The sequence below is a fragment of the Plectropomus leopardus genome, chromosome 4, assembly GCF_008729295.1.
Source record: "Plectropomus leopardus isolate mb chromosome 4, YSFRI_Pleo_2.0, whole genome shotgun sequence".
NCBI classification, from domain to species: Eukaryota; Metazoa; Chordata; class Actinopteri; order Perciformes; family Serranidae; genus Plectropomus; species Plectropomus leopardus.
The window spans coordinates 27806059-27828906 of NC_056466.1; the positions used below are offsets into that span (position 1 = coordinate 27806059).

The 22848-nt window shown below is 39.7% G+C and overlaps 2 protein-coding genes across 4 annotated transcripts in view; one reads left to right on the forward strand and one right to left on the reverse strand.

The window, feature by feature from the left end:
- pik3r5 (phosphoinositide-3-kinase, regulatory subunit 5) overlaps positions 1-6206 on the reverse strand; it is a 29845-nt gene extending 23639 nt beyond the window's left edge. For both annotated transcript variants that reach the window (XM_042485150.1, XM_042485149.1), the window contains exon 1: positions 5948-6206. The gene's annotated coding sequence lies outside the window, so the exon portion shown is untranslated. The remainder of the gene's footprint in view (positions 1-5947) is intronic.
- A 6022-nt stretch (positions 6207-12228) lies between these two features.
- Positions 12229-22848, forward strand: part of ntn1a (netrin 1a) — a 79560-nt gene continuing 68940 nt past the window's right edge. For both annotated transcript variants that reach the window (XM_042485957.1, XM_042485958.1), the window contains exons 1-2: positions 12229-12370; positions 12550-13610. In XM_042485957.1, coding sequence (XP_042341891.1) covers positions 12587-13610 — 1024 coding nt within the window. In that variant the 5' untranslated portion in view covers positions 12229-12370; positions 12550-12586. The remainder of the gene's footprint in view (positions 12371-12549; positions 13611-22848) is intronic.

Consider the following 22848-nt stretch of genomic DNA (forward strand, 5'->3'; position numbering starts at 1 on the left):
ATTGCTGGTCTGCCACTGGGTCAGTCAGTTTGTTAGTTTGTGTTATTGTGTGACCTTGGTGAATCTGAGCTAAACCTTTTAAATGCCAAAGTCAAACAATAACACATACAAAAAAATGGAGGCAGCAGTAGATCAGCAGCTTCTATAATGAGGAATCTTATAGATTACTGTTTTCTCAATGGAGTCTTACCTTCAAAAGAGGCACGTAAAGGCCTCCTTTATTTGTTGGAAATCAATGTATAAAATTAAGGTAAAGCACTAAAAAAAAACACGATCTCAATATATACAGTTAAACTGATAAGATTTTGTTTTTCGAGTGCCTTTTTTTACGTGTCTAAAATACGTTTTGTTGCTGACCCATCGATAGCAGTACATTGCTTAGCTTCCAGGTTGGACTCCAGCCTGCCTCTCCAAACTGGGAGTAATATACTTTTTTATGGATGAGTACCCCATATAACACCAGTTAAAAAAAAAAAAATCTGAACTACTGTTTACTACTGTAAATTCAATAACTGCACATGCTTTGTTGGTCAATTTCCGCGACATACACATGTACACTTACTGGGATGTTAACAGAAAATTTCGATCCTAACTCCAGAGTGTCATCATAGTTGTTTACGCAGAGTTGCTAGTCAAATTTCAAATGCACGAGTCTGTGGTGTTTCATAAGAGGATGTATGCAGCACATCCCTAAGAGTCAACAAGGTCACTTCCACTTTTTCATGGGTTGCAACTCGCAACAGTCAGACAATAACAAGTAGCGCTTGTGTAGTGGAAGAACATTCACACATTTACTGGATTAACCACTTCTTACTGAGACAGAGCACAGTGCAAGTCTTCTCCTCCTCTCCTTTGCTGTCTCTTGTCTAAAGTTACAAATACCAACACGTCCCAGACAAGCTGAGGAGCACCAACCCTGCACCTCCACCTGTGTCTCTCTTTCTCAGGCTGTCCTCTTTTCTTTACTCTCCTCACAGCCTGCTTCCCATCTCTCCCACTGATCCCATTACCAACTGCTTCCTAACAGGAAGATAGCCTCCCTGCTCAGCTGAGGAAGCAGGTGCCTCCCTATTGTTGTGGTGTGATCAGACCCTCGCATATACTCCCACAGACCAGGGAGGAGGGCTTGTGTTGTTTGTGTGTGTATATATGGGTTTGTGTGTGGGTGTCCCCCCTCTGATTGATAGAGTCTGATATTCACATCCAGTCTTCCTTTCTCTCCACTGACCTACTGGATGTGAACTGGCCTCATATGGCTTTAGGAAACGGCAGCGGTCCAACTCCAAAGCTCTCCTGTAACTAAGTGCTTCCCTTCAGTTTAAACAAACGCTACCGGTGAGAACTCCACCGTCTGAATGGACCGGTGTGTGCGGCTTAAAACACATCACAAAGGCTGCTGTTTGAAACTTTTGTGTTTGTCATCATGTCACATGATCTTGAAACTGAAGATATTAAAATTTGAAGTTTTTGCAAAGTGCTTCTTGAAGGTTCAGTGTGTAGGATTTGAGGGATATACTGTCAAAAAATGGAATATAATATAATAAGTATGATTTCTTATTCGGCTCTGGTAAAAACCTCCTAGATGTCTGGATCTGAACTTATCAGAGAAAAAAGGAGAGCACACATTGGCTTGCTGCCTGTCTCTAACAAGCCAAACAGCATTGGAGAAATACGGATTTGTCACATGAAACTGCTTTATTCAGTGTTTTTATGAGTTTAAATGTCCTGGTTTGTTTGTTTTGGAGAGGAAAAGACCACTGTGTTTAATCTGGCTCCCAGTAAAAACCTCCTGAACAACCACAAGAAGTTTCAGTTGGTTGTAATCTGCAATACTCACCACTAGATACCACTAAATCCCCTACAATCCCCCTAAATCTCACACACTGGACCTTCAAAGGACTTCTTGTTCATGTTGGCCATAAGGTGAGACTGTTAGGTCAGCTACTGTCCCAAAGCTCAAAGAAAAACTTTGAAGTTTGACTTTTAAGCCTTTTTCTGCAAGCAGTTTTAGAAAAATGAATTTTGACAGGACAGTTTAAGCGTGAAAGGAGGAGAGAGAGAGGTGGCGACATGCAGCAAAGGGCCAAGGCTGGAATCAAACCTGCGGCCAAAAATCTCATATTTAATGTGATTTGGAGTGTACTCCAGCTGTGTTTTACTGCAATATCTTCCTGTGCTTTGAATCCTTTCCTTCAAGTGAAATTTACACAGTAAGTTTATGCAACTACTGTATATCAGTTACTCGAGAAGGTATTGGCTTTCAATGATAAATACACTAAATAGCAACAATCTGCACTTGTTCATCTGACCACATAACCAAAACATAGAGGTTGTTTTGTCATTTATATAACCTTTGGTCTTCACTTCTGCAATAAACTCTGTTGAACATAGGATGAAACTATCATGAATGCAAATATCATGTGCAGTAATATCAGGATATGACATTTATCTCCAAACACCAGGGAGCCAGTGGTGACTCTGCTACATAAACAGGACAGAGTGAGTCTGCTCGTTTACTGAACAACAATCAGCAAATGATTAGAAAGCAGATATCCATGACTTCCAGTAGAAAAATATATCCTTTTACATTTGTTTGAATGCAACAAAAGTAAAAGACAGTTTTTTCTACTTTCAGACTTACATCCCTGATTTCTTTTTCTTTTTTTCTGTCTTATTTTGGTTGCAAAAACAGGTGTGTTGTGCATGTTCAGAGACACACATGTTTACACACACGGGGGTGTTGACCTCAAAGTATGTGTCGTAAAGGTGAAAATGAAGATTTTAGTGATACCACAGCCGTAAAGAGACAAACAGGAAGCTATGCTGTGAATAACACACAGTGCTGCATTGGGATACTGTAATCAACCTCTACTAGCTAGATATGAAATTAAAAAACAAAAAAACAAAACCCACACTGAGAGGACTTTCAGTCTTTATATCTGAGATCTGTGGTAAACAACAAAATGTGTCAATATCTGCTTCCTCCAATGTCTTTAATCTGTGTTCATTAGTCAAGCCTCGCACATGAGCTACTTTGGCAGTTGTTATTTCTCAACTGGAGGAGGTGATTGTATTCAAACTGATTGGGCAATTGAAGAATTTCTAAGAAAAATAGACAATCCCTCCCTTTGGTTGCGCAGAACGAGTCTGTCATCATCTCACAGGAAGGAGGCCGGCAACAAGGAGTTGATTACATTGTAGGCTTAAGATTTTCTTCTGTTGAAAAATGATATTAATGCTTTCTATTAATACTTAGAATACCACTGAGAGAGAAAAGATGCCCATCAAGCATGAGGCTATAGAGATAAATCAAAGTTTACCCACTTGTCACTTTGTGGGATCAGATCTACCATCCAGATCAAAACTGCATGGATTTGAAACTGGAGACTTGGACTTGAGTTAGAATCACAAAAATTCAGACTTAAGGCTTGACTTGCACAGTTAGGTTTTTTTGTTAATGGACTTATGTATTGAAAGGATCTGGATTAAACAGAAGATCAGCATTCAGTGATCAGCATTCTGACCTGAAAGTCTAGCAATCTACTTGTTATTTGCTTATGACGGTTTTTCACTTGACATTTAACCTATATTGAGGATAAAAAGGGTAACTCCACCAGTTTTACACACCAAACTCTGACGATAGATGACTGGTAGTGCTTCTACCGTAACGTACTGTACCGTACCATATCATACCATACCATACTATACCATACCTTACTAAACTATACTATACTAAAACAACCCATCTAAAAGGAATCTCTTAGCAACTGTGCCCAGCTTTGAAGCCTTCGAATTATAACTTTTGGGTCCATGACGGGATTCCACTGGAGCCAAAAACATTTTGTTTTCCCTACAGACTTAACTGGTAAAAAAGATGTCTATAAATCAGTGGATACATTTTTTGGATCATCATAGTCCCCAATGCAATGACTCATTTCACTATTGGGATTTGATCCATTTTAAGTGATAACATTTCAAAAGTCCAGAAGAGCCGCATAATTTAATTATTTTATCCCCATTAAAGTTAGCAAAAGGCTAAACCGTAAATTAGCCCCTCGGCTGGCAAGAGTCTGGGGTGCGTCTGCTCTGTGAGCCCAACGTTGTGGAAGATCTGGATGATTTTATACACATGAAGTCAAACTTTTTGGGCTCCATACACCACCAAACAACTTCTACAAGAATGAACGGGGCCCTGTTCTATATCCAGTTCTCATTATACGTCCATGCAGATCCCCCATCAAATGTAGGCATCAAGATTTGACAAGGATGAAGAGTGTGAGTGATAAAAACACTACAGTATTTCTGGTTCTGCTGTACTGATTTTGATCCTGTTTTTAAATTTGCCTATCATGAGTGCCATCTTGAAATTGGTGAAGTATTCACCCAACCTGAGACTTGAAATTCCAGTTGCGTTGATATACAGGTTTTAGGGTATACTGCGATATGAAAGGTGACGGTTATCATATCGTGTACATTGGCGATACGATATTGAAAAAAAATTACAACTGGATCACCTTAATTTATTTTCAAAAGAGAGACTTTTTGCGCATACTTCCATCAAAAACAATGGTTCCAAGTTTTAATCATAGTAACAAAACGTTCCTTCAACCAAACCTAACCCTTCTGTTTTAATTCCTTTATGAGTCACTCTGACTAAATAATAAGAATAATTCTGTAATATCATGATACGGTAAAACTGCAGATGATGAGATGGTTATCATACCTTGAAAATCTTATACCATTGTAACCCTATTTGAACTAGACATAAATGTATTTTTAAATGTCTATATGAATTGTAGTTTGCATGATTAGGACCAGTGAAGGTCACACACACCATCTTCAGTCACCTCAACATCACTGGTTATGACTACATGAATAAAAAGTCAGCTTTGTCAAAAAAGGGTTACTGTACCTATAATTCACATGTGGCTAACAAGTGGTTGGTTTTTGCAGTAAAAAGGATGTTGAGTTCAGGCGTTGGCTCAGTAGAGTTTCTATGGGGTGGAGCCCTCAAAGATTACTGACAGACGGCGTCATATCAATCTGAACTCTTGCCTCAGGGACACGTAACAGGATCCTTTGCTTGCATCCCTGGTTGACACTTTCTAGCGCAATTTTTATATCTACCCAAATAAATGAATAATGAGCTTTACAGTATTTGTTATTTTATGAAGTTAAATTTTACCCGTGTGTAATTGTTCAAATCAATTACACTTTAGCTGACTTTCAAAACCAACGACAGCCACCGAAATCAGGAACACGAGCCCACCATGTCATGCAGTTTAAGGGCTTGACACAGAAATCTGACATTAACAGATCACACTGGCTTAAATAATTTGTTGCAATTATCAGACACAATCATTTAAAATGAGATAACGTCCAGGTGTCTAACACATGCTTTTCTACTTCCTCAGGGTTTATTAAAAGCATGAATCATACAGAGCCTCTGAAAAAGCAGAAGTGCCCAAAATGGTATTGCAGTGGGGGGATCTTTGAGCTCAAAGAGGGGGAGGCTGTCAAAACGCTTTTCCCGTCACAGTGAGGCTGCCCATCAGCTCCTCTGACAGAAAACAAGACACCCGAGGCGTTCACATTACAGAGAAATCAACTCATAAAACAGATTTACATGAGTCAAATTAAGATAGACATGAAGAGGTGACTCTGACACAACTAGCTTTAAAAACAAGAGTCCCCAAGATGTCAAAATGCCATCATCTCGGACGAATGAAGCTAAATAATTCAAGACAAAAATCATCATATTCTGAGATACAAGCATATATGCAAAGATGTTAACAATTGTAATTCAACAGTCTACTGTCAATATTCCCTGAGCACTACCCGAGAAGACAAACTGTGTCCCTAGCTCATCACAGTCAGTGACACTGTCATCTGAGCCCACAGAGCATGAGCACTTCAAAATAAAATAAACTGCATTTGTTCGTCTTACCTGCAGTTTACTGTCCAGCATCCATAGTCTTTGAATGTGTCTAAAGAGTCCAAGGCAAATTGTCTCCGGCTCAGTGCCATTCATTCACCATGCACATCACGGTTTAACAGACGAACCCACATCCTGGGAACGGTGGAGCACTGCAACGAAACAAGCGTGAAATCAGCCGCTGCTATCTGGTTGTAGCTCTCTGCTGCACTCAAAGACGTCTGCGCCTCACAAACAGGAAGTGTATGAGAGAGGTGCATGTGAGCACAATGAGGGAGCATGTGTGTGTGTGTGTAAAGGTGGGAAGTGTAATTGCGTGTGGCTCTACATACGTGTGGAGGAGGTTGCATGTGGATTTTGAGGGGATGTCGGCCCCTAGAAGGAAGTCATCTGTTTGACGTGTTTGTTTTCATGCTATTTTCACACTCGTGAGTAAAGTGTCTTTGTTTGGGTGCTGTAGCTTTCTTCAGAACTTCTTAGTATACGCAAAATACTGGTATATTGTGCTGAACTGTCCTAATAACAGAATAAACACAAAAAGAGCTTTTGTTTTTAGTGACTTTTCACCCATCAACATTTTAAAATCAATGATGCAAACGAGCAATGACGATCAATAATTGCCTTAAAACAATAATCTTAAGTCATAACAGACTCTATTCTAGTACTCTATTTAAGTACAATTCTAAGGTACATGTACTTTACTTTTAGTTTCATGCTACTTTATAGTTTTTATTCCACTATATTTATTTGACAAAATAGTTACCTTGCAGATTCAGATGAATAATACAAAATATAATTACCTTATAAATACTGATAAATCAAAACTAATAAATAAAACATTTTTTTTGGGGTGGAGGTCTTTCTTATCCTCTGTAAAGGTCCAAGCCCAGAGGGATGTTGAATGTTGTAAAGTCCTCTGAGGCAAACTGTGATCTTGGGCTTTGTGAATAAAATTTAATTAAACTAAATAATTAAACTGTATTATTATATGTTAATATAAGACTTCATTGATCAGGGGGAAATTCTTGTGAATTGCCCAGAAGTATATAAACTAGTTGAAATGAGTTTACCAGCTGCAACACTGAAGAGATGACCACATTAGTGCATTTATGTTAATTATAGCCTAATCCAGCGCAATCATAGACATTATTCTGAAATGCATCATTCTGCATAATGAGCACTTTTACTTTTGGTAAAAGAATATTTCTACGCTGTCATTTTGCTGCTTTTACATTTAAGTAAAAGATATGAGTACTTCTGCCACCATAATGACTTTTACTTTGATGTAAGTAATTATATGAGTAATAAAGCTACATTAAAGTAAGGTTTTTTATCGATACACACACATAAAGTACTGCTGTGTGGTTGTGTTTACTTCCTCAAAGTTCGTGAGGTCCATATTCCTGCAGCACCCTCAGCCCTCACTCAGGTAAACACTGACCTTACTTCCCCCTCCTGCTTTGCCTGTCATTTACATTTCATGTATTAGTGTGACTGTAAATTCCCCTTCTGTTGAAGTGAGGGAAATGCGGTGACGAGCCATACAAAACAGTGACAGTAAACACCAAGAGTATTCAGCTCGTGTGGCTCTGCAAGAATTTGGACTGCAGAGCAACAGGAAACGAATATTGGAATTTATTAGAAAATGCATTAATTGTTTTTTGTATAAGGGATTTTTTTTTGGATAAAATATGTTCAATACTCTCAAAGGGCTTCAAAGTAAAATATTGGATATAACCATACTTGTCAAAGAAACATCTCTGAATTGTTACAGTTGATTACGCAGCAAGGTTTTCATTATTTAGGAAAAATATAGGTGGTACTATAAAAATACAAAGGTTATGATGAAAGCGTCAGATTAAAAAAAGAGAATAACTGAATGATAAGGTTGTAGTCATGTGTGCAGGATGGATATCCACCACTTAATCCAAAAACTGGTCTTGTCTTCCAACATGTCACTCCCTCATGACTCTCCTCAGTGGTGGCTTGTTGTTATTGTATCTTCGCCTTTATGTGTATCTGTTCTTTACCTAATGAAGTTCTAAGGACCAGAACCTTGTATTTCTCTGTGAAGTTTAATGCAGGTAAAAGGACAGTGTGCAGAGAGTTTCGCCTCTTTTGCTTACGCACATTGCTTCCTATGCACCTGTTTACAAAAAAATGCTAAATATGTGCATGAGCTCTAACAGTCAAGATTTGAGCTCACTGCCTGTCACCTGACCTTTCCCTGGAAAAATATGCAAAGAAAACACTGATGCAAAATGCTTTCTGTGATACTTCTCTGTTTGTATACAGTACACTGCCTCATTTTCTTCAATAAAATATTAAAATAAAAAAATAAAAAAGATTTAAGCTCACATCTTACTTTCAAAAACAATTCAATGCAAACTGCAGCCAGGTAAGTTACCCCAGAAACTATGGGCTTCCCCCCAAAAAATATATATTGATGGGGAATGGCAGAATGAAAGCAAAAGAGCATTTAATGCAAAAGAGAGAAAAAACAGCTGAGATCAGGAGAAACACGGAGAAAGTGAGTTACCCACTAAAGTTAGGGAGGCGGTAAATAAAGAACAGGATCCTAAACTAAGACACAAAGCTGATCAAATTGTTCAGAACTGCAGAGTGGTTGAAAATTAAGAAGCTGAGCCTCCAAAAGACTGAAAGAAAAAGAACAGGATCACACTTTTTCTGCTTGTGTGCACTTACACTTTACTACGTTGCTTTAATGTACAAAGTTTTCTTAACCTTCTGAAAACAGACCTCTTGCATGATCCTGTTTAAACAGACCAAATAAGAACCATAAGAGCGAGAGCATTCATCCTTTAGCAGCAGACAGGTGAGGATCTCTGTCATCACCTCATGACCTTACGTTACCCTACGTGTGGTGCAAACACACTATTTCATTGTTATTATGTCAGTGTTTCCCTGTAATGGCTGCGGGAATTCCATAATGCTGTTCATCAGGGATGCTCAACTGGCTTTGCTTGGGGGCCACTTTTGTAAGATGACAGGAGGCCGGGGGCCAGTCACAGCAGCCCCATACATGTTGCTAGGATTTTAGGACTTTTTAGGATTTAAGGACATTTCTATGATTTTAAGACATGTCTCAGACTTAAGGACATTTCTAGGATTTGGGGAAATTTCTACAATTTAAAGAAATTTCTTGGAGTTTAGGACATTTCTGGAATTTTTAGGACGTTTCTTGGATTTTAGGACAATGGGTAGTACCTCCACCGGCTACTTTCTTTGGGTGCTGTTTCATGCACTCTGGCACATAATTTGACCCGCGAGCCAAACTGAGTATCACTGTTGTACATAAATCGCCCTAAAAAGCCGTGATAGTTAAGAGAGCTAAAGCTTCTGTCTTTCATCCATTACCTTATACTACCTTACCTTATTTGCGGTGAAAACGTTGTAGGCCTATTTCGCCATATTTTCGGCGAAATTTTTTTCCGGGAATTTCCCCAAAAACAGCCGTGGGACATTGTTATTTGCATCCCGCAGCCTACATATGTTTCTCAAATATAAAAAACACAATAGCTACAACATTCATTAGCCTACTTTTGCTGTGGATAGCTGAGGTATCCGTCTTCCGTTTCATCCATGGCTCTATTTCATCACGTTGTACGCAAGTAATGACGTCATTACGCCACGGTACCTGCGGTGCAAAATAACGCACGGTGGCGCCAGGGACGTAAGCCTAAGGAATATTTATTTACATTGCTACATTTAACCTTTTGGATCAATATGTTATGTTTTTTCATTACTCTCTTTTTAATCTGATGAAAAATATGCCTATTACTATTGTAATGACATAATTGCAATGTTTTTATCAATAATTATGGTTTACTGATTTACATAACCTTTTGGTTTAGGTTATGCAGATTTTAGGGCTACTGTGAGAGATGGCATCCCAATAAGCAAAAATACCAGTATAGGCACTGGGAGATCATTTGGTTAGTGCAGTAGCTTCTGAGTGAACAATTAATCATCATGATCTTGTTCAAATGTATTGAACATTTATTCATAAAAGCCTCAACAAAACAGCTCACCACCCACAAGGGTTTCTTTTGTTTGTTTTGTTGAATTTCACTTCTCTGTTACTCAGTTTCCTTACAGAGGCATTATATGGCCATCCCCGGGAGGATTATTAGATCATTTACAGATAAGGGAAGTAACTTCATTTCACAAAATTCGATTGAATGCATATTGTTTCTTGCATCGTGACAACTGTCGTTCATTGCGGTTTGCTGTGGGTGTAAAATTTCTTAACACTTTTTCTGGTTGCCCTTATTTAACCCATCACAGACAGAAAGAAGCCAAAAGTTAAACATTATTCTTCTTTCCGGTTGGCAAAGTAGGCGGTGTGTCTCCACAGCACATCTAAACTGACTATTATTTTTTTCCAGTTCAAGAGCAGATATAAAGGTGATAAACTGAAGAACACATGATCATCCTGTTTTGTTTTTTTTTTAACAATGAAACAAAGTTTAACAGTGTCCTCTTGACTAACTGCCTACATATTTTATGAAATACTATAAAGCCCCCATTGAAGCTCACAATTTACAAAATTATGTAGCCTCTACTTTGAGTTTATCTGGCCACATTTCCTTATAACAAATACTTAGAAATACAATTAATATATCAAAAAGTGAAAATATATGGCAGTATTATATAATACTAATATTAAAACTGTAAATTCAATATTCCAATGTATTATTATTATTATTATTAATATTATTATTAATCACTTGAAGTGGATCCCACAAAAGATCTCTTTAAAGTATTATTTTGTATGTTTTAGGATGCATTCTTTGTTTTCCCATTTATGATCTTTCGGTTTGACATGAAAAAAAAAATCTCTGTACTAAAAGTTTCTCTGTACTCAGTAGTCTGCAGCAGCCTACTTTAGTGGTGTAGTTTCTATGGATGAGACCTGCAGCAGCCATTCGTCTTTATGCTCTTTGAATAAACTGTGTTTTGCCTCCACCGCCTGGGAGGAGCAGAAGGCACCGCTCGCTGCAGTGTCAGACTGGGGCTGCTGTTTCTGTCTATGGACGCAGGATGGCGCTGTTACTTCTACTGCCAACATTCAACAGGTCGAGTGAAGCTGCAGCTGCACCAGGTTGGACTGCACGACGGAGACATTATACAGGATGGATCCTGCAAAACCAGAGCAGCTTTGTTTTTCAAGAGCAAATGTTTGCATGTAAGTAACTTCAAGCATCGTATTCATGTACCAGTGGAGGGTATTTCTGCTTTCCCGTTGCCCAGCTGATCAGCATCATACTGAAGACAAAATTGCTGCTGCTGGAGACAAAGCTGAAAAACTCGGCTGAAAAACAAAACAAAACATCACACCAGGCAAAGGGAATTTTAGCTTTATTCGAGAAAAACTCCACATTTTAGTGTCTGGGATATTTTTATTTTGAAGTGGTCCCTTTAAAAAGTCTAAAATCTTCATTTTATTTAGATGGCTATTCATGATGTGGCATGTTGTGTTTATGGGTTTAAAAGAAATCTCTGGTTGGCGTTGATCACTTTTTTTTAATTTGATCTTCTATTAATACCATTAAAATAATGAAGTTTTAAAGGGGAACTGCACGAATTTTTCAAAATTCATATATGTTATTCCCATGGTCTAAGACAGTTCAAAAAATATTACTAAACATGTACAACTGTCTCCCAAATCCAAAAACTGAAACGTCATAAAGTCTGAGGCTGCTCCATAGACAATGAATTGAAAAGAAAATGTTCTGGGTGACACTTAAAGCAACCAGGGAAATGTTCTGTTTCAGAGCTGAGCATATTACAACAGAATAAATCTCATACAGATATTAAAAAAGAAAAAAGTTATTATGGGGGTCCAGACAACCAGGATTCATTCATTGTCTATGGAGCAGCTAAAGATTTTATACCATATATCACAAGTTTGAAACCTACTTCTCTGGTTTGTGGCTTAATTTAATGATCCCATCAGGTGTAGCTCAGATTGAAGGTGTGACATACACTGAATCAATGCTGCGTGTTCGCCCCAGTTGTTTCCTCTGTCCTCCTGCGCTAATTTGCGTCAAATCTTCTGTCGCGCCACCAGTGGATGTCGTCGTTACGCCTCCCCCCACCCCACCCCACCCCCTCATGAGATGAGCTGACCTAAAGCTGTGCCAAGCAAGATCCGATCCGAGAGAGGGAGAGTGAGAAAGAGAGAGAGGGGAGAGAGAGAGAGAGAGAGAGAGAGAGAGAGAGAGTGATTGTGAAAAGACCGGCAGGAGGAGTGGGACTTGCTATAAGGACACCAGCGACTCTTAAATCCAGCCGCTCCTCTGTTTTTAGGCAGGAGATTTGAAGAAACAAACAAGAAAACAGGAGGAGCTGTGCTTAGAGCCTGATAGAGAGAAGTATCGCCGGTATTCTGACATCTTAAATTATTCTCAGGTAAAGTGGTCATTATAGAAATGTTATAAAACCTGGCATGCATGCTGCGTGAGTGACTTTTATATCACCGTCTTACCCCAAAATGTTTGTTTGGAAAATGTTTGTGCCATCACCAAACTTCTCTCTCTCTCTCTCTTTCTCTCTTCCCACACACTCGCTGCTTTCTCTTTCTCCTCCAGCGGGCAGAGACTTTTTTTAGGACAGAGGGACCTCACCATGATAAGGGCTGTGGATATTGCGCTCACTGTGCTGCTCGCCGCGTCCCTGTCATGCCGGAGCGCCCTCGGCGGCTACGGGATGAGCCTGTTCGCGGCGCAGACTTCTCCCCCGGACCCCTGCTACGATGAGCACGGCAACCCGCGGCGCTGCATCCCGGACTTCGTCAACTCTGCTTTCGGGAAGGAAGTGAAAGTGTCCAGCACCTGCGGCAAGACGCCCAGCCGTTACTGCGTGGTGACATCTGCGGAGAAAGGAGACGAGAGGACCAGGAACTGTCACACCTGCGATGCGTCGGACCCCAAGAAGTACCACCCTCCGGCGTACCTGACGGATCTCAACAACCCGCACAACCTCACCTGCTGGCAGTCCGAGAATTTCATCCAGTATCCTCAAAATGTCACCCTGACTCTGTCCCTGGGAAAGAAGTTTGAAGTGACTTATGTGAGCCTGCAGTTCTGCTCGCCTCGACCTGAATCCATGGTTATTTACAAATCCATGGACTACGGGAAAACTTGGGTGCCCTTCCAGTTTTACTCGACCCAGTGCAGGAAGATGTACAACAAGCCGAACAGGGCCGTTATCACAAAGCAGAACGAGCAGGAGGCCGTGTGCACGGACTCCCACACCGACATGTACCCTCTGACCGGCGGGCTCATCGCCTTCAGCACGCTGGACGGCAGACCGTCCGCGCACGACTTTGACAACTCCCCGGTGCTGCAGGACTGGGTGACAGCCACTGATATTAAAGTCATCTTCAGCCGGTTGCACACTTTCGGCGACGAGAACGAGGACGACTCGGAGCTGGCCCGGGACTCGTACTTCTACGCCGTGTCAGACCTGCAGGTCGGAGGGAGATGCAAATGCAACGGGCACGCGTCTCGGTGCGTAAAGGACCGGGATGGGAGTCTGGTGTGTGAGTGCAAGCACAACACCGCCGGACCGGAATGCGACAGGTGCAAACCTTTCCACTACGATAGACCGTGGCAGAGAGCTACAGCCAGGGAGGCCAACGAGTGTGTCGGTAAGTCCTTCTGCCGTCCTCCATCCCGGTGCGGCTAATGCTGTGATGCTCCGGGCTGCATATAGAGTGAATTTTATTCGGGGTAGCTGAACGAATTGTTACGATTTTTAGATAAATTGTCTGCTACAGTGGAAATATTTCATAGTTAAAGAAAAAAAAGAAGTGATCAGGTATTAAAATCTGTTAAATTTGGTCATGTAAAATTACGCACCTGTATTTCGTTTAATACAAAATAATAATAATAAGAATTTTTTTATTTGATCATATTTTATGACTAATTTACGCCAAATTTTCTAGCATACTAGAACATCTCCCTTAAACGAAACCACAGCAAAGACACATTTTCCCTGATATTGAGGCGCGCTTCTACAGAACATAAAATCGGGTCTAAGTCACATGCAACATGGAAATGCTATTTGAAAGTCCATTTAGCTTACTGTAGGCCACAATGGAGGCTTTTAAACCACCTCAAACGGGAACATCGAGCCCTAATCATCCGCAGAAACATTTCTCACAGCTCCACTTTCCCGCTGCAATAAAGCGGTGGCTTTTCATTTATCTGAAGAATCCTGCAAACAAACTCACCGCAGAGGAAAGTGAACACAGATTTACTTTGAATCATTTTCACATATTTCCCACATTAAAATAAATATAAAGGGTGCATCAAAATGTCAGGTGTTGGTGTTCAGAATAAAAATCTAGATTTCTCATCTCGAATTTATAAATTATTAGTTTGTTAGAAGATTCTAAGATGTAATCAAATTGTTGACTTAATTGTAAATTTTAACTCTGATTTTATTGCATTAATTCTATGTTTTGCACATAGTCCAAAATTAGGAAAAATACTTTAATTTGGCTATTTTCATAATTAGAATTGGAAAAAAATAATCTTAAAAAATATAAATGCAACAGCTTATATAATATATTTCCACCCTTTAAAATAAAGCAGGTGTAACAATGACAGAAAAAAAGAAGCAAATCTCTGATGATATCTGTGCTGCTGCTTTGTGCCTGAGAGACAACATGTTTCACCAGCTGCTGAGTGATCAAAGTTACAGTAGTTTTATAACAACCTGGCACAGGAACATGAACTTGTAGATTGCAGATACTGCAGAACGCAGGCCAGGTTTCTGTCAATTTTAGTTCAGTTTTGGAAATACAGAAGAAAAGAAGCCTGACGCTGTGAGAGGAGATTTGAGGATTGTTTGTGCTGATTAATCGTATTGCTAAATTGTGAGTTTGGTTTTTTTTTCAGTTAGTTTCATTTTATTTTAATTATCGGACAGAGGTGTGTTTGAGTCATGAGGACTTGCAGTAATTTGATGTTGCTCCTGCTGATGAGGTGCACAGCGAGGAGGATGACGAGGAACAGTTCGAGAAACAGGCGTAGAGGCAGAAGGATGTTGGTGATAAATGTAAAACGTCAGTGACTCTCTTTTCTGTTTCCCAATTTGCTGCAGTACTGTGGAGGAAAAAAGGTCTCTATATTGTTTGACAGTCACAGCACATGTCATTTACTTTGACACACAGCAGCTGTTTAAAAGGGTTTTGTTTGCTGGCGTTTCTAAAGCTCCTGACATATTGTCACTGGCAGATGTGAAGGTGTTAAATCAACAGGCCCAGTTTTGTGGAAATATTCTGCACATGCTGTGTGACCCTGAGAAAGCAATGAAACCGAGGTGTGTTTTTACTCCTGAAATTTTGTTTTTTGTGATGTAGCCAATCCTTGTCTACACGCTATTTAGTGGAGGCCAACTGACCCTACTGATTGATTTTCTCTTTATTTAATCCAGCCTTCAATTTACTATTACTTTTATATATTGCACACATTTGGGACTTTTAAAGACTTTATTTCAAAATATTTACAGAGAGAACACAAAGAACATATAGTGTAATCTATACATTTTTTAAAGCACTGATAACAGCTGTCCGTTCCTTCTCCATGTCTGTATTACATTTAAGAATCGTATCAAGCTTACCAAGTCCAGTAACAAAATAGACTTTAAAAATATTATTTAGCCAACATTAGGAGCACTCATTATTAAAGACTGCTCTGTTAAAATTCCAATTTTCAGATAATACACAAATATCTCAATGCTCAGCATTGTTACATTTAAATACATCAAATAAAGAGATAGAGTTTTGTTTTGTTTTGTTTTTTTAAAAAAAAAAAACATTTCTATGTGGAAAAGAAAAATAGTTCATGCACAGTTCCTAAACTCTGATTGTTGTTACTTTTATTCAATATTCCTGACACTTAATTGTTTTACCGGACCAGAATGCGTATAGTATGTTTCACACTTGAGGCATAAAAGCATGTCACTTACTGCATCCATCATGTTGTCAGCAAGATATTTTTCAACATTAAGGTTATGGAATTGAGTGTGTGTGTGTGTGTGTGTCTGTGAGCGAAAGCAAATCTTGAAGTGAAGAAGATATCATACCTCTGTAAGGGCAGTGAACAATTGAAGGAGGTGTGTTAGATGGATGTGTGTATTCAGTGGGACAGCTTTAGCACTTCCCTGAATAACAGCACTCTGGACTCTCAGTTAGCACATGAGTGTTGCAGATAAAGTGTTTCAGGATTGTTTCTGTTTGTAGTAAAAACATCTGGTACTTTTTGGTGTCGTAACAGACATATAAACTTTTATCTCCTCTCCCTGATCTGCACTCTCAAAAGAAAAAAATCCAAAATCACAAAAGCACGCTGAAACACACAGGTCTGTGTCTGTGTTTCTCTTGAAGTGCACTTTGCTGATTACTTCCATCAGGATCTTAAAGGACACTCCTGAGTGTGCACGTCGATCCATTTGGGTTATTGACTTTCCTCAGCGAAGGAAAAGCTTTATTGCAATGGCTTCAATACGGCAGGCATAACACAGACCTGTTTCAGTCTCACTTTAGAGGTGTTAATTTGGGTTTGCAGCAACAACAGACGCACAATTCTGTAGTTTCATTGTGAGAAAATGGTGTCAAGAATGCCCCTGCATTCACATCCATCACACAAAGTAAGGAAGGTGACATTGTTTCAGCTAACTGCTGTATGATGAGAAATGGCTGCAGTCGAAGAGTCCCCTCCAGAGATAAATTCTTCCAGTGCAGATTAATTGAAAATATAATTTTCATCACCTATTTACACTGTTATCGTGTCTGTGCGGTTTATTTGATGTGTTGTTAAAAAAAAAAAAAATACAAAAAAGAGGAGGATAAAGTGTGTTGAATAATTCAGGCAGATTAGAAAGACAGCTTGAAGGCATGCAGAGCGAGGGGACTGCACCACAGAGAGACGAAAGGACAGAAGGAGGGGCCGGAGATGGAGCAGGACGACAATAGTGAAAATGAAAGAGACAGACGTAAGCGAGAGCGAGGGGGTGTATGATGAGGAAAATGTGTGAGGAGAGGAACAGGGAAATAAAGGGGCAGTAGAGTGACATTTCCATGGCTTGTGGAACAGCAGAGTATTTTGACAATTGTCCTTTTTTTTTCCAGGCGCCCCTTTATTGGGCCGATGGGACTGTAAAGGCTGCAGGGACAGGAAGAAACTTTTTCTTCCTACAGTCATTTAGAAATTCTCTTGGTGCATTGATACTGTAAAATATCAGACTTGAAAGAGATTCTTTCGGCTCAGTTCTTTGCAGTCTTACTGCTTTTCCTCCTCGATGCCTGTTTGCACACAAGGAGTCTCGCGCTCTTAAAGCCTGAAGTATGAGCTGGATGATTTGAACAGAGCTGCTGCTTGTTTATGCTTCACTATATCCAAATTTAAACTGCAGAAATCACACTCAAATGTTCCCAGGTGCCGCTCAGAGGCATCTGACTGACAGGAGCAAACATGCAGCGCAGAAAAGTTGCTACGGTTGATTTGATACCCATTAAAATAATTGCATTTTAAAGCCACAACCACTTTTACAGACAAAAAAAAATAGAATTGTTTTTATGCCTTGTGATACACACGTGTGTTTTCAACTTGAAATTGTCAGGGTGTAAAACAATCTTACATTTAAAATTTGACTGGATGGGAATATTAACTAAAAATGTTAAAGCAGGCATAAGTAAAAACATATGCTTGTGTAATGATGTTTGGTGGTGTATTTTTTCTTATTCTTGTGGATGTCTGCCCAAAACCCTAATGAGATCTTCGATAATTCCAAAACAACTAAACTGGAGTTTGATAACATAAAAGTTTCCAGTGACGAAATCCAGAGCAATCAATTTGTGTTTCTTTACTGAGTAGTAAAGAAACCAGAAAATAGTCACAATTGAGAAGCTGGAATCAGAGAATTTATACTTTGTTTGTTTTTAAAAAATACTCAAACGGACTAATCTATTATCAAATTAGTTGGCAATCAATTTAATGGTTGACAAGTAATCAATTAATTATTGCAGCTTTTCTGCTAACCAATATTTAACTGTCATATAAGAAGTAAAATGCATATTGTGTTTTGAACTGTTATCTTTGTGTGGCCATAGCTGAAAACGGAGGGGTCCACTCTGTTAATCTGGACTTTTTTTTTGTTGAGATGGAACTCATCATGAATTTTTTTTCCCCCTCAGCAGCAGTTTAAAGGAGTTTAGGTTGTGGGGTGGATTATTGATCACTCAATCCAGTCAGGGGTGATCAGATCGATGACTGAGAGGAACAGCCGCTGCAGAGGTGATAAAATCAAACTTTTAGACCTATGGAAATGAAGTTTCACTTTCACTGCACTGGACGTTCTGCTGCTCCATCTGTGCCCAGAGTACACTCTGCGCTCCTAATTGAACGATCCAGCTCCAAAAAATATTAAATTAATATGTGGCAGCAGATGTTTTAATCGAGGCAGGCTGCCACAAATAAATGAATGTGTGGGAAACCCAGGCATGGAAAATAGATATACTGCCTTAAATATACCACAACTCAATGCTGTCATCAAACAAGTTGTTCTTTAAGCAATGGCTCCCATGATCAGAGGTCCCCCAGTGGACAAAAGTTATGCTTCTATTCAACCACTTCTGATTGAGGGCAGCTAAATGCTCACGCACAAATTTCAGGTTGGAAAAAAAGTAATTTTAAATGTCCCAAAATTCAAACTTTCACATTTTATTGTAAGAAATAAGAAGTGCTAAAACTATCAAATATCACAGGTGCTGAAATATTAGAAAGTGTATTTCTCCACTGACATAGTTGATGCTCACTTAAGTATTTACAGTCATCCTGCATGTATCAGATGATGACAATCAAACTGGATTCAAGTCTTCAAAACAGAGGGCAGAATCATCTGCATTATGTGTAAAATCCTACCAGACAGACATGCATCATTCCACCTCTGTTTGCAGGCAGAAACTATGCTTTTCACTTTAAATGCGTCAAGTGAGTCGGGGAACAAAGATGTTCTGCAGGCCTTTCCTCAGATGTCTCCTTGCGGTCATGTTCGTTCGGTAGCTTTCAGACGTGACTGAAGGTCTGGTTAATGTTTGAGCAGCTCACCGTGCACCTTTATAAACCGGCATCCTTCATCTTCAAAGGTGCCGGCAGGATGCATTGTTAGTCCCGCTCACAGCAAACAAAGTTGGGAATAAACTGACAGCGGAGCTTTGCACTTTGCACTGCCTCACTATTCCTCACCTTCACTTCTTCACTCAGCAATCACGTCTTCCTAGTGCTGACATGCACACCTGCAGGCATGCACACACACACACACACACACACACACACACACACACACACACATACACGAGTAGAGTTGTCTTCAGGTCTTAAGTCGCCAGTTCAAACAGGGGGGAATGGCCTCTCCCACACTTCAAGAATCTCTTTTGCCTGAGCTCTTATCAGTGTTTATGACTCGTTTTGTAAACCACTGCAAAAATAAGTCTCCCATGGTCCAGACAGCAGGCTCACCCTTCTGTTTTAGATTTTGAGACCTGTTGTATCTCTCAGACACACAAAAACATGGCCACTGAGCCAGCATGTACTGTAAGCAAGGCTGAAGGTACAGTATATCAAGAAGCTGTAACCAAACACAGAGACGACAGCCAGAAAAGATACACACACACATTCTGTGAGGCAGTAGGAAGAATGGCAAACTTTCTGCAGCATGTTCTGGGATCACAGGGGACTCTATGGTTCTATGGATGTTGCTTAGATTGCTTGAGTATATACTGGGAGTGAATATATTTTTGTGCAAATGTGTGTCCATAAAGGGTTAAGGTTGTTATTTTTGCTGAGAATCTATGCCAGGTATTTAAAAGGTGGTCACATATGAAGAACTGTGATTTCAGGAGACAGCTATTGAGGGTTGTCACAGAGCTAGAGTCCAACTGTTTGAGCCGTACATACAATCATAATTAAAATATACATAGTTGGTAGGTTTATTAATGGACCTTTGAGATTATGATGTAATACAATATTTATAATATGTCATGTTTTTGCTGTTGGCTGAGGTCAAGTGGTTGATTTTTAATGTAACAATGTTTAGGTGTCGCCGTTACCTTGTAAACTACAAATAGATTTAATGGACTGGTTTGTGACAGGAGGTAAACACTGGACCTGGCTCTTGAACTGTCCTTTGGGGACCAAAACTAGTTAAAGGCCTGAGTCAAGAGTAGCTGCATTCTAGTTTTTCAGTATGATAATGTCATTTGGCTCCAGAAGGATATCAGAGTTTTTGTATTTAGGCAGATGCTATTTGCACCCAGTGTGTCCGCAGCCAACAATGCTATTTACACCAGGGTTGTAAATAGCTGATGTGGCTATTTACAACCAGGTATATATTCCTGGGCATCCCAGCAATGTTGAAATATGACGTTAACACAAACAGGTCCATTCAGCTACTCTGCTAAAGTTTATGTACCCAGTGTGCATTCAACAGCTTTAAACATCCTAAAAACTGAAAATAATCAGTAAACTTAGTCTAAAAATAATAAGCCAATATTGACTCAAACCTTAGTCTCCTGTGTGAAAGTCCTGTCCTATTCAACCTTTCTCTCCTACCCTCTCCATGGAGTATTATACTATGTCACCTGACTTTCAGGCAGTACATTTGTGAGTGTCTGGAAGCATTATCTTTTTGGGTTGTTTTTCTGTATGTCTATGCCACTCTCATAAAAATTATATTTCAAGAATACCTTGAGGGAATTTCTTCAAATTTGGCGCAAACATCCACTTGGACTCAACAATTAACTGATGCGATCACTGTGATCTTGTTTAATTTTCATGATCATGATATATGAAGAAGGCCCTGAGGGAATTTCCTCAAATTTAGCACAAATGTCCATTTGGATCCAAGAATGAATTGATTAGACTATGGTGAGCAAAGGTTGAGGTCAAAAGTCACTGTAAGTTCACAAAACCCAGTTTTGGCTGTGACTCAAGAATTGATATGCTAATTATGACAAAATCTCACACAATTGTCTCATAGGATAAAATTATGAAGTGATGACATTTTATATCAAAAGGCCAAAGGTCAACTTCACTGTGACATCATACTGTTCTATTCTCAGTAACAGGAAGGGAGAAATTTGGTTTGATACTGAATTGTGACACTAATCTTGGACATCCACCTTGAAACTGTGCTGATTGTATAGATCATCTGTCCTGTTTGGTTGAAGATGTGTGTGAAGCATCAATGTTTTCACAGACATGGATGTAACTGCAACTTGACTGGTCTAGGGAGGCATACAACCGCAAGGTGGTAATTCTAATTTCTAATGACTGAACCACTTTAATCTCAGAGAAAATCCAAGATTGGCTTGCACTAGCCCTAACCATGACCTCTTTGCCCTAATCCTAACAGCTTTTGACCTTGGCATGTCAGCAAGATGAGTACTAGCCAATCACAGCGTGGAGTGGGATCCATAATAATGTGTCCAACGGATGGCTGCAAATAGCCACATAGCTGCAGTGTGACTAATTTCACCAATGTGCAAATAGTTGGTCTGTTGTAGGCAATTAACAATAATGATTATTAAATATAGCTATTACAATTAAAAGGACTTCTATAAAACTGCTACTTTGAGCAGTTCTGCCACCAGAGACCATGCAATCCCAGGAGTGAGTTCATTTGTAATCCTAATAATTTTGGCTCAAATGGAAGCAATAGATGTGACAAATAATGCAGATATACTGCTGAGTATGTTGAAGCATGGAAGATCTTGAAGCTATTAATGTCAGTGTTTGGCAGCAGCCTTTGTGGAGCTGGAATTTTGGAGCTAGTTGTTGCTTGTCATGAGGCTTGTTTGAGAAACAATCCAATTTTGATGGAATTCCAGTTTTGTGCAGATAATAAATTCTGACAGGCCTTTGAAGAGTGGAAATGAGTTTCTATTAAAAAAAGTGTCTGAGGGGAATATACAGATAAGACAAAATCAGAAGGTGTTTGTGTCTGTGTGTGCTGAGTGAAATATACAATGAAGGCTGCCACCATTCATAAAATGAAATCCAAAACACATCTACAGCTGTGTTTTACTAGAGTTATCTGCTTGTTGTCTGGTATAAGTCTCAAGTGGAGAAAGATCATTTTCATTGCAGTCCATTTTACAGCCTTTGACAAAGCTCAGGTCGCACTGCTCGGGGGTGATGGAATGTGTTCACTTGTCAGAAAAGACAAAATCTGCTCTGAAATTTCACAGCCTGTGTGTCTGTTGTTGAATTCAGGGTCCTTTGGGCAAAGTGAACATTTCTGCGGCCGTGGTTTTGTTTCATTGCTTTGGCTACAACACATAATGCAACACAGATCCCCGCTCACAGTGTGAGTCCGCATTTTTTAGCCAGTGTGAGTGTGCGCACGCGGGTTTCTCTGTGCGTGCACGCTCGTACCAGAAATGGAACCTCGACCTTGTTTTTGAGAAACGGTTTGGTCGGAAGCCATATTGCCTCTGAAGGAAAGCCATATTGCATTACTCTGTTGGCTTCTGGACTGCGCTCACTTCCTCTTCTTCACCCTCGCTGGTGCTTGAACTCACCGAGGCTGGTTTATCACAACATCCAGGCAGGCCAGGAGCTCACATTATAGTTATCTCTATCATTCTCCTTTTTATGATCAGAAATATGGCCACTTGCATACCTGTGGGTGAAAACATGCTCTCTCTGTGTGTCTGTGTGTGTGTGTGTGTGTGTGTGTGTGTGTGTGTTACATTTAAAATGTTTCCATCCAATCTGTGGTGCACTATTACAGCAGCAGCTGGTGATAATTGGTTTGCCTGATGAGATCCAAGCGGATCTTTTCTTCTTCTTTCTTCTTTCTATCCTTAGAACACAGCA